The following is a 12965-nucleotide window of genomic DNA, read 5'->3' on the forward strand; positions in this document are numbered from 1 at the left end:
ATCTCCAGGTGGGAGCTGGAGATCTCCCGCTATCACAACTGATCCCCAGGTGACAGAGATCAGTTCCCCTGGAGAAAATGGCTGCTTTGGCAATTGGACTCTATGACATTGCAGTTCCCCCCTCTCCAAATCCCTCCCTCCTCAGGCTCCACCCCCAAAATCTCCAGGTATTTCCCAATCTGGAGCTGGCAACCCTAGCAAATGTAGATGCCATCCGCAAGTCCTTGCGGGTCCCCACTTGACTATTTCTGAATGCTTCAGTTCCTTTCCCAAATAGCAATTCACTGCACCTCGGTTCTATCCACTCATTTATGATTTAAAAACAACAGCAACAGTGTTTTGACCTGAACATTCACTGAAGTATTCACAAGGCTAGATTAATGCACCAGAATTCACTTTATCGACAAACGGTTTCATGTCGCATTAAAGGCCGACAGTTTTATTGCACCATAATTCTATTCTAACATGATGTGTCAGAGAGCCGGGTTTGGTTTATGCTACGAGAGACTCTTGGGAGTTTGCTGTCTTAAATTCAACCCAATCCACAGTGAACAGAGGATGCAGAGGCCACCCTCGCTTCAGGCATGAGTAGGGTTGCCAACCTCCAGGTACTAGCCGGAGATTTCCTGCTATTACAACTGATCTCCAGCCGATCTCTATCAGTTCACCTGGAGAAAATGGCCACTTGGGCAATTGGACTCTATGGCATTGAAGTCCCTCCCCTCCCCAAACTTTGCCCTCCTAAGGCTTCACCCCAAAAACCTCATGCCAGTGGTGAAGAGGGACCTGGCAACCCTTGTTATTGTGCCGATCACTCCCTCCAGCCCCACCACAATGAATAGGGTTGCCAGCCTCCAGGTTCTAGCTGGAGATCACCTGCTATTACAACTGATCCTCTACCGATAGAGATCAGTTCCCCTGGAGAAAATGGCCACTTTGGCAATTGGACTCTATGGCATTGAAGTCCCTCCCCAAACCCTGCCCTCCTCAGGCTCTGCCCCAAAAACCTCCCGCCGGTGACGAATCTGGCGGTGAGGGACCTGGCAGCCCTAGGCACGAGGCTTCCACAGTAGGGTTGCCCATAGGGTTGCCAACCTCCAGGTACTAGCTGGAGATATGTCGGGTACATATCCTGAATCCTTGGGACAGAGGAGATAAGGACTCTGAATCCATAGTTTATGGACAGAACATTGTAGGTGCCTAATCTCTCCACATCCTCCCCCACACCTTCTCCAATAGTACAGATCCCTTTCAAAACCAATCCTGCCAGTAGGTTTGGGATCAAAGCACAGCCCTGCTTCCCTTTCTTGCATGCCGCGTTCCTCCTCGCCGCGCAATCCTCAATCATGTCCATTTTTGATCCTCTTCCTAATCCTTCGTGCCCCTGCCTCGATAGCACATCGCGGCGGTAATGTTCCGCCGGATAATTATGTGCTCTGAAAACAACAGCCGCGTGTGTCCTTTCACCAGCTGTAGGTTTCTGGTTTTCATATGATCAGGTACCCCCCCCCCCTTATAAAAGCCCATAGAAACGGGGCTTGTGATTCACTTTCTCTTAATGAGTCGGTGTTCCATTTATCCCTGTCATTCCGTTGCTGGTCAACCACTGGCTTCTACTTAACAGGGGTAACACTTCAGTCCTGAGTATGATTACGTGTGACGCCTGCCATGGAGAACAGAATACCTGCCGTTGCTTTTTATTACCTGTTCAGTGGACCTTATCCCAGAATCGCTCTCGCCCCCTCCGTGCGCTTGGCTGAGGCCTGATCTACGCCGGCAGCAGGAGGAGGGGGACAGAATTGCAGTTCCCCCCTCTCTCGGCCTGACCTACCTCACAGGGCTGTTGTGAGGATAAAATGGAGGCAACCGTTGTAAGCCACAGGGTGTCCCCATTGGAGAGAAAAGTTGGGGTATGAATGAAGTAAATAAATAAATAAGTTATATAATTGAGTAACAGATGAGCATGGGTTTATCTTATAAAACGAGTGTGTTAACATTTTTTGCTAATTATTTTTGACCCTCCCAAAAGCTTAAAAGGTTTTTTGTGTGTGTTAAGTGCCGTCAAGTCGCTTCCGACTCATGGCGACCCTATGAATCAATGTCCTCCAAAACATCCTATCCTTAACAGCCTTGCTCAGGTCTTGCAAACTGAGGGTCATGGCTTCCTTGATAGAGTCCATCCATCTCTTGTTGTGTCTTCCTCTTTTCCTGCTGCCTTCCACTTCTCCTAGCATGATTGTCTTTTTCAGGGACTCTTGTCTTTTCATAATGTGACCAAAGTACAATAGCCTGTTTAGTCATTTTAGCTTCTAGGGTCAGTTCAGGCTTGATTTGATCTAGAACCCACTTCATTTGTTTTTTTGGCGGTCCAGGGTTGTCGCGCCTCCCCTGGACCGCTGTCGCCCCTGAGGTCTCTGGCCTGGAGGAGAGTGGGCCTGGAGGAGCTTCCTCGGCCTCAGACCAGTCCGAGGGAGAATCAGAACTTCCTTCCCCCTCGGACGCAGCCAGGGTGTCTAGAGTCAGCTTGCCTCTCACCCTTCCTTGCTGCAATCCTTCCTGGCCAAGGCACCTCTCTGGCCTTATATCTTCTTCAGGCCAGAGAGATTCCTCCCCCGCCCGCCCCCAGTCCCGCCCCCGGAAGTCCTAAATAGGGCTGGAGGGCCGCGCCTGTGGGAGAACGCCGCTCCTCCCGCCAGCCAGCTCTCCCCGGCCCCGCCCGCGCCCTGCCGCAGCCCAGCTGATCCGCGGGTCGGGTCTCGGCGGCGCGCGTCATTCCAGCTGCGCCCGTCGCCGGGAGTAGGCTGCCATCCCCTTGGCTCCTGGGCGATCTTGCCTCCTCGCCCCTCCGTCGGGTCCCTAAGGGGGAAGAACGAGGTGAGTTCTGCGTCAGGGGCCTTTCCCCCAAGGAGCCGGCAACCTTGTGCCGGCGTTCCCCCGCCCCTGGGGAGTCAGGAACTCCCGCTGGGAAACTCGGGGGGGGGGGGTCGGAGTTCGTCCCGGACGGGCCGGGGAACCGCCCGTCGCGGGACAAGGGTATCCGTAACACTCTCCTCCAACACCACATTTCAAAGGAATCTACTTTCTTCCTATCCGCTTTCTTCATTGTCCAGCTCTCACACTCATACATAGTAATAAGGAATACGAATGCATGAATTAACTTGAACTTGGTTGCCAGTGACACATCCTTACACTTATGTCATTTATGCATGGTCGCTTTACCCTCCTTTATTCCCTGTTTCAGCCAGGATCAAATTTTTCAGTATGCACGATACCTCATTTTTGGGGAGATCAACGCTGTCTCAATGCAAAACGAACCCGGCTTTTCCCATTCCTCTTATGGCCCAAATTAAACCGTTCATACTGGCTCATTCTGGAGTCACAGAGCGTGCACACTCTGTTCTTGGGTTGAGCTTCAGCCCACCCTTTTCCAAACCCCTCTTCAAGGCAGCATGCAGATAGCCAAAACAGGGGAAGCACAGAAGATTGGCTTTTCTCACAGCCAATCATGAAGCAGTGTGTAAAGAGGCAGGGATTCAAGTGCTTCTTGCTTCCTGCTACATCGGAGCTTTTTCTGAGCAAAAGAAAGGCTTTTTTAAAACGAGGCTTGCATTTCACCCCCCCCCCTTCTTTCAGATTGCTCCGGTTTTTGGGTTTTGTTCTTAAAATGCTTTTTTATGCAGCAGTTGGCTCTGGGGGGAAGGAAATCTTCTCTCAGGGTGAGTACTACGAAGTCAGCCAATTACAGAGCAGCATTTAAAGGGGTGGGACTTGATTTGAACTTGGGAGACTGCTTGTCTGTATTCATGCCTCCATTAGCGCACAGTTTCGTCCCTGATCATTCCAGCCAATGCATACAGTTTCCCCCAACTCAGGTTACTTTGATCCTGGCTGAAATGGGGAATAAAGGAGGTTAAAGCAACCATGCATAAATGACCTTAAGAATCTTTTCTAGCTCCTTCAGGGCTGCCCTTCCCAGTCTCAATCTCCTTCTGATTTCTTAAAAGGTTATACCTTTATTAATTTAAAGATAGTGACAGTGAGTTAATTGTTGTTGTTGTTTCCAATTGCCACTGCAGGTAAAGAAGGCAGTGCAGCAAGAAGGTTTCGGGAGGAGGAAGCGGGGGTACCGAGACATCAATGAAATTGACATCAACATGAACGACCCTTTGTTTACAAAGCAGTGGTACTTGGTAAGTAACAATGAGCATCCTTTACAACTTTTTTTTCATTGCCAGGAAAACAGTCCCAGATATCCGTAAGAGGGAAGTCGTCAGGCAGATCTGGGGGATACAAACATGGAGTCACTCCATCACCCTTAATTCCTCTCCTTATTCCAGACCCCGTCCCACACGGCAGGTCGTATGATCTCCTGCATTGTCCTTACGCTGGAGATGAGGAACACTTCCAATCTTTTTGGCCAAAAGAAAAGCTGGATGGATCCAACCTAATATTTATTATTATTTTAGTTAATTTGTAGACACCCCCTCTTCCAACCACAGATGTTGTACTCATGCCCCGGTGGTGGTGGTAGAAAGTGCAATCAAGTCACAGCTGACTAGGGTTGCCAGGTCCTTCTTTGTTACCGGCGGGAGGGTTTTGGGGCAGAGCCTGAGGAGGGCAGGGTTTGGGGAGGGGAGGGACTTCAATGCCATAGAGTCCAATGGCCAAAGCGGCCATTTTCTCCAGGGGAACTGATCTGTGTCGGCTGGAGATCTGTTGTAATAGCAGGAGATCTCCAGCTAGTACCTGGAGGTTGGCAACCGTATTTTTGCGTCATGTCTTAAGTGAGATCTGTACCTTATGTGGATGTTATTCCTTCTTTTGGCTTGCGTTCCCAAGCAAACAAAGGATATTTTGAAGCAGATGGGCCAGGTGGATTCTCAGGGGTTTGTAAGCATCTCGCTTCCTGCCAAGCAATTACATCTCTCATGCTTTATTTTGTTTTGTTTTTTAATTTGATGCATTAGATCAACACTGGGCAAGCAGATGGGACTCCGGGACTCGACCTCAATGTGGCTCAAGCCTGGGAGATGGGCTACACGGGGAAAGGGGTGACGATTGGAATTATGGACGACGGTGAGTGCAGACTCCAGTAGCCTGAATCTGTGAGCTGAGTGTACCTGGGCTGCTCATTCCTGAGAGCCAGTGTGGCATATAGTGGTTAAGAGCGGGGGCTTGGAGTGGTGGATTGTAATATGGAGAACCGGGTTTGGTTCCCCACTCCTCCATGTGAGCGACGGAGGCTAATCTGGTGAACTGGATTTGTTTCCCCACTCCTCCACATGAAGCCAGCCGAGTGACCTTGGGCTACTCACGGCTCTCTTAGAGCTCTCTCAGCCCCACCGCCCTCACAGGGTGTCTGTTGTGGGGAGGGGAAGGTAAGGTGATTGTAAGCCGGTTTGATTCTTTCTTAAATGGTAAAGTCGGCATATGGAAACCAACTCTTTCTCTTCTTTGTGACGGCCGGGGACGGCATAGCTGAGATGCCGCTGCTGCACCTCCAAAGAGATTCCCTGGCTGCCAACAGGCTAAAAACAGCCTGTTTAAATCTTTTTTTCCCCTTTTAAATGGGGAATTTCCCTCCATAGAGAACAGCAAGGCTGTGCTGGCAGATCAGCAGGGAATGGCCACCCTCCGGCCATTCACTGCTGATTTGCAGTTGGCAGCTATCCTTTAACACTTCACAAGTCTCAATGGCCATTTATGCTTGGTAATTAGCAGCGTGTTCCAGGCTGAAGTGCCCCGCATATTTTTTGAGTTTTTCACTCTGAATCGTCATTCAGGAAGTGACTGCGACCTTTTGTGTTTGCTCCGCCCCCACACCGAAGAATCCCCTCAAGGAAGCATGCAAAATCACAGCTGCACGTTAGCTATGCAACCGGTGATTGCTAATGGCTATGCAAACAAGGAGCAGGTGAGTGGGGTGTGTGTGGAATTTTTCCTTTTGCATCAGGACCGTGAATAGGCATTTTAAAGGTCGCATTTTAAAAAAGAGCTTTGAGCGAGCATCAAAATTGATCCGGCATAAATGGCCAATGAGAAAGGTGGGCTATAATTTAGAAAAAAAACATACACGACGGAAAGTATTGCACTGGGGATTGTTGTGCATGGAATGTGCCTGATTGAGAAACCCTCGTTTTCATAACAGCGGATATGAATGGCAGCTCAGTTTCTCGCCTCTTCCAACATCCTCCCTGACTCCTTAATCAAGAGCACAAATTCTAGACAGAAGGGACTTCTCTCCCCTTACCCCCCCCCCAAAAAAATCTTTTTTTAAAAGAGGATAACCTTAGTCCGAAGCAAAGTATTCACACTGTCTCTTCCAGACCTCACTGGCGTACTTCTGATTTTTTCGTGGGTTTCTCTAAGAACTGCCTTGGTGAGAAGGCGTGCGAAGTCAGATGATAAGTAAACACAGAAATGAAATTGCAATTTGAAATGGTGGCCGGTTGCCAAATTCTCCCCTACTGGCTACAGGGAATATATATTTCATTTGTGCTACAGAAATGGAATTGGCTCTTTTTTAAATCCCATCCATCATGCAGTTCAAAAGCATTTTCTTTTGTTCTCTCTCGCTGCTCTGCCCGGCTTGGTTCCAGCTGTCTAAGTCCTTGTTAAAATATCACCGGGCGGAGAACTTTTCCATACCACGACTTTGGCTGATACAGTGAAAGCTGTAAGGTGTGTAATTGTCCCTGATTGTTGCAAGAGAACAGCAGTCATGGATGCCCAATAATCCTAAAGGCGAATGAAGGTACTAAAATGTCCAAGAAACAAACCTCTGTCAAGTAGTACCCTCTGTCTGGAAGTATAACTTGTTAATGATTTCTAACAAATATTTTAAAATGAAATTACCTATATTCAGGTTGCTAATTCACCAGGGACAGCTCCAAATTACATACAACTTCCACTTCAACGGTTTACATTTATAATTAAAACACAAAATTTACAGATGACACGTCACAGTTAATACAGTAATCGTCCCAGTAATCGTCCCAAACAAATATACAACAAGCTAATCCAACAGGTAGTGTTCTGTGTTACAGATATTGTTCTGTATTGGTTTGAGGGTGTACAACACAGAATAATATCGGTAACACAGAACACTTCCTGTTGGATTAGCTTGTTGTATATAAGCAAAAGGAAGCAGTCGGTGGGGGTGACCGCAGGGAAATGTCCCTGCATAAAAGGCCCAGGTCTCATTAGTTTCTTAGTCTTTCGAATACCCAGTTACAATAGTTAAACAGTCAACTCCCTCCAGAACACAGAACTAGAACCAATACAGAAACAATATGGAACACTCAGATGTGCAACAGATCCCCCCACTGGTAGGGATGGTAATATATGCCTTACAATCATAGACTCATAGAGTTGGAAGGGGTATTAGAGGCCATCTAGTCCAACCCCCTGCTCAATGCAGGATCAACCTAGAGCATCCCTGACAAGTGCTTGTCCAGCCTCTGCTTAAAGACTGCCAGTGAGGGGGAGCTCACCACCGTCCTAGGAAGCCAATTCCACTGTAGAACAACTCTTACTGTAAAATGTTTCCCCTTGTTAGCCAAAATGCTCTTTAAATGGGGAAATTATCTGAGCAATCGGTAACTATAATATTTATTTATATAGCGAGATGCATCCTATGTATATCAGAGTCCGTTTCAGTGACCATAGAATAATGACAGAGGTAAAAGGTTTCCAAATTAAGAGAGTTTATGTCGTTCAGGCATTCAGTGGTGCAAACACAAACATACAGAGAATCTAAGAATCAAAAGAGAGGAGTACAGAGATGTTAGCCAATTTGGCAGGGTTCGTTGATGGGCTATACGATACCTTTTCTGTAGAGGAGTTGTCCTAAGTTCCAATAGACTAAGATGAAGAAAAAGGGGGCATGGGGAATAAACAGGGGGTAGGGGTAGCCCCCTGCGTATTCCAGCATGGCTGCCCACTCCGGCAGAATGGCAGGCTGTATGAGATGGGAAGCCCTAAGGTAAGGTATGGACTTACAGCAGCTCAGTTATACTGTTTTCTGGTGGGGGGGGAGGTGATTGGATTATCCAGGTGGTTTCCAGTGTGACAAAAGGTGACAAAAGAACTAATGGTCGGCTACCTGGGTGGGGAGAGGGTGATATGGAAACCTATTCTAAATACAGTGACTTGTGCAACACCAGGAGAAACCTGCAGTCTCTGGTTGATGAGATTAGTGAACTGACACAACGGTGTGATAACGATTCTTCATTGTTGTTTCAATGTCTGTCGATGGCTGGTTAATCATTGCTGATGATGCAAGGGGAGAGGGGGGGGGGGAAAGGACTGCGTGCATGCCTGGACATGTTTTGCAAAATGACAGCCTTCTTGATACTGGGTCAGAGAATATGGAGTCCCTCTGGTTCTCTCCAAGAGGCTTCTCTGCCCGTGGCTCCTTCCAATCAGTCTCACTGGCAGGCACAGGAGCCTTCCCCATTGTGTTTGGGGCTTGGCGTGTGTATGGAACAGTGGTGGCACGCATCTGTTTGGGTTGCCATGACCAGCCCAGGAGATTGGCAACCCGTTTCCTAACACCCTACTATCCAGAGGGTACCTTTCTGGGCCGTGGCTCAGTGGCAGAGCATCTGCTTGGCTCAATCCACCCCCTTAAACCTACAACCTAACACAGGGTTCCCCTATGTGGTGCCGATGGGCATTGGGGTTTCCAGGTCCCTCTTCGCCACCAGCAAGAGATTCTTGGGGCGGAGCCTGAGGAGGGCGGGGTTTGGGGAGGGACTTCAAGGCCATAGAGTCCAATTGCCAAAGCTGCCATTTTCTCCAGGGGAACTGATCTCTATCGGCTGGAGATCAGTTGTAATAGCAGGATATCTCCAGCTAGTACCTGGAGGTTGGCAATCCTATTGCCAACGCTCAACTGGTTGTAGGGTTGCCAGATCCCTTTTTGCCACTGGTGGGAGGTTTTTGGGGCAGAGCCTGAGGAAGGCAGGGTTTAGGGAGGGACTTCAATGTAGGGTTGCCATCCTCCAGGTACTAGTTGGAGATCTCCCTCTATTACATCTGATCTCCAGCAGATAGAGATCAGTTTCCCTGGAGAAAATGGCTGCTTTGGCAATTGTACTCTATGGCATTGAAGTCCCTCCCCTCCTCAAACCCCACCCTCCTCAAGCTCTGCCCCAAAAACCTCCCGCCGGTGGTGAAGAGGGACCTGGTAACCCTACTTCAATGCCATAGTCCAATTGCCAAAGCAGCCATTTTCTCCAAAGGAACTGATCTCTATCGGCTGAAGATCAGTTGTAATAGCAGGAGATCTCCAGCTAGTACCTGGAGGTTGGCAACCACAGTGGCTGCCATGGTGGCTGCCAGTACTTCTCCTGGCGTCCTCTGATCTTTTCAGAACGGGGGAAGGGCCTTTGCCACGCGGGGCTTGTGATTGGCTGCAGGATCAGGTGGACTGGTAAGTACCTGGGTTTTGTTTCCATCTCCCCTTCAGGCTTACCTTCTGTGTATTCCCCTTGGACTCTACGGCATTGAAGTCCCTCCCCTCCCCAAACCCCGCCCTCCTCCAACTCCACCCCCAAAATCTCCAGTTTTTCCCAAACGGGAGGTGGCAACCGAAGCCATACTTGAGATAAGAGATTCCGGTGACAAATCGCCTTAAGTTAAAACGCTTTGTGATTTAGGTCCTCGCGATGTACATGGAAGCAAACTGATGTGACAGTTTTTCCTGTGATGTAGTGCACTGTGGACAGCTCCCACACACACAAACACAAATTTTTATAGCTTCTTTGTGAAATCAGTTCCCATTCTTTTTTTATTGTAGAGCAGGGGCTTGGATAGAAGGATAAAGGCAACAGATATGTTGGATTCATATCTTTTGCAACTGCAGACCTGTGGGTCTTCAGAGCTGGCTGGCTTTTAGCCTGTTTGCTGAATTGGAATTGACAATCTTGTTTATTTTCCTGGTCACATAACCAGGGAAATACATTTAGTGGAAGGTATTTATCTTCTGTTCAGTGGAGCGCATAGCTAGGATTCACATGCTGCAGGTCTAAACTTGGATATATTGGAACATTATGTTCTACTAGGGTTGCCAGGTCCCTCTTCACCACCGGCGGGAGGTTTTTGGGGTGGAGCCTGAGGAGGGCGGGGTTTGGCCAACTGGACTCTATGGCATTGAAGTTCCACCCCTCCCCAAACCCCGCCCTCCTCAGCTCTGTCCCCAAAACCTCCTGACAGCGGCGAAGTGGGACCTGGCAGGGGAGGAGGCGAACGATTGCATGACAATGGCTTCCAGAACTAAATAACAAAACCAACCCTACTGCCCCGGTTTGTGGTGAAATGTAGAGTTACAGGTCAGTTCGCTTAGAGAAAATGGCCATATCCATTTTGACTAGCAGTCATGGACAGCCCTCTCCTCCATGAACGTGTCCACTCCCCTCTTCAAGCCTTCCAAGTTGGCAGCTGTAAGCTTCCTGCCTTATCTCTGTGCTTCAGTTTTCCAAACATATTTCTGAATCTGGCCCAAAGCATTAGGGTTGCCAACCTCCAGGTACTAACTGGAGATTTCCTGCTATTACAACTGATCTCCAGCCGATAGAGATCAGATCACCTGGAGAAAATGGCTGCTTTGGCAACAGGACTCTATGGCATTGAAGTCCCTCCCCAAACCCTGCCCTCCTCAGGCTCCGCCTTAAAAGCCTCCCACCGGTGGCGATGAGGGACCTGGCATCCCTACAAAGCATGTATGAATGTCCCCCTCCCTCCTAAAATGTAAAACTCAAGGACTGAAAGCTTGTACGTAACCAAAATAAGCTCTGAGGCTAATATTACTTCTCTCGGTGTGCTTATCCACAGGCTTATTTAATTTTATAGCTACTGCAATCATCTCCGTTTCTGGTATTTTGGGAGAACGTGTTAACTATGATTTATGTGCTGTTGTTGTATATTGCAGGGATTGATTATCTTCATCCAGATCTGGCCACAAACTATGTAAGTACTCATTTTTTCCCCATATTACAACGCACTATTTCCTGGTAATTCTTCCGCATTACAGATTTGCCTGCTGACTATGTGAACAGCGCCGTTGGATTGTTGATATTGATGGGGCGGGTGGAGGGGGGTGGGAATCGCATATAAAATAAGCAAAGACCTCAATAGATTCAGATGGATTTTCTCCTCACCCTCTGGCATGTGGAACAAAATGCACATTTTGTGTAGGAGAATTACCAGGTTGCCTGGCTCTGAATAAGCTCCCGTTACCGACACTGAAAATCAGTATCATTTCCAAATCCTCTTTTAAAATAGCAAATATATTTTTTTTTTCGTGCAGGAGGAGGCTATAACCCAGACAGCCTCTGAAATCTGTAGTGCAGATGAGAAGAAATACAGGGTGGTTTTTTTTAAACTGAATGTGCTTTTTAAACAAACAAACAAACACACGAATGAATGAATGAAAAAAAAAAACCAATGATGAGTTTTAATTTTACCCAAGTGTCCTCATCCTCTTCTTTTTCTTTTGGTGGGCATTTAGCTGCAGAAGAAATCTGGCTGTTGCATTTCATCTTTGTGGTCTCTGTGCAGTTCTGCGCGGGAGACTGTGCATGCGCAGGCCAGCCGCGGAGAACTTTCTAGCCGCGGAGAAAGGTTCACAGCCGCTATGGCCAGCCAATATTCATATAACAAAAACAATCATGCAGCTGCACTTGATTTCAAATAATTCAAAGACCCTTTTCCACCCTCATGTTGAAGCCACTTCAGCTAAAAAAATTTGCCCCAGCCAGCATTATGCCAAAATCAGTGTCAGCGAGCAAAAAAAAGCCAGGGAAGCGGAAGGAGCACCGGCAGCAATCCAGAAATCTCTCAAGGGAGCTGCCGGCATGCAATCAAAGAAGGCCCTCAAAAATCATTTGCTGATCTCTGCAGCCGCAGCTGACGTTTAAAGCACAACAGCAAGCCGGGCTGTTTCTCCTGGACATCTGGTAACCCTGCCATCCTAAAGAGTTACACCAGCGTGGTGTCGTGGTTAAGAGCGGTGGTTTGGAGTGGTGGAGTCTGATCTGGAGAACTGGGTTCGATTCCCCACTCCTCCACATGAGCGGCGGAGGGTAATCTGGTGAACTGGACTTTTCCCTGCTCCTACACTCGAAGGCAACTGGGTGACCTTAGGCTAGTCACAGCTCTCGGGTGCGTTATATGCACAAGCTTGGGAGGCGCATGGATTTTCCATTCATGCGAACCAGAACCTCGGAAAATCAGCATTCTGGTTTGCCTGACAGGTAGCAGTACCCGCTCCTCCACAGGAAGCCTGCTGGGTGTCCTTGGGCTGGTCACAGCTCTCTCAGAGCTCTGTCAGCCCCACCTACCTCACAGGGTGTCTGTTGTGGCGAGGGGAGGGGAAGGTGATTGTAAGCCGGTTTGATTCTTTCGTAAGTGGTAGAGAAAGTCAGCATATAAAAACCAACTCCTCCTCCTCCTCTTCTTCTTCTTCTTCTTCTTCTTCTTCTTCTTCTTCTTCTTCTTCTTCTTCTCCCACTGAAAACAGTGGCCTTAGAAAAGCATAACTCGCAGCACTGTTTTCTTTCAGACAAACTAATGTACGATACCAACAAGCCGAGTGTTTACTGCTCAAGAATCAGTCACTGGATAGGTATGATTCAATTTATTCTCGCAGACAACGCCAACTGAGTCTTCAGTTCGGCTCTGTAGGTTTTACAGTGTGAGAATACTTTGAGAGCGGGATCGGCAGGAACATAACAACTTGTCCCAAAGCCTGCGAATGCTCCAAGAGGAGTCCTTCTATTTACATCACTAGGCTTTGAGCCAAGTGTATAATGATGGCAATGTCTAGAGATGGACACTCATCCATGAGGAATGTAGGGTTTTTTTGTTTACTTTGGTGAATTAAAGCGCCCGGGCCTCACGACCAAGTCCTTCAAGATAGGACTCGAGTCATTGTACACCAGAAGAGAGATGCAGTGAAGTAT

The 12965-nt window shown here is 48.1% G+C and overlaps 1 protein-coding gene across 1 annotated transcript in view; it reads left to right on the forward strand.

The window, feature by feature from the left end:
- Positions 1-12965, forward strand: part of PCSK2 (proprotein convertase subtilisin/kexin type 2) — a 122788-nt gene that overhangs the window by 56722 nt on the left and 53101 nt on the right. Inside the window, exons 3-5 of the mRNA XM_056856799.1 lie at positions 4077-4190; positions 4968-5076; positions 10934-10971. Of these exons, the coding sequence (XP_056712777.1) occupies positions 4077-4190; positions 4968-5076; positions 10934-10971 (261 nt within the window). The remainder of the gene's footprint in view (positions 1-4076; positions 4191-4967; positions 5077-10933; positions 10972-12965) is intronic.

Source organism: Euleptes europaea, chromosome 10 (genome assembly GCF_029931775.1).
Source record: "Euleptes europaea isolate rEulEur1 chromosome 10, rEulEur1.hap1, whole genome shotgun sequence".
Lineage (NCBI taxonomy): Eukaryota > Metazoa > Chordata > Lepidosauria > Squamata > Sphaerodactylidae > Euleptes > Euleptes europaea.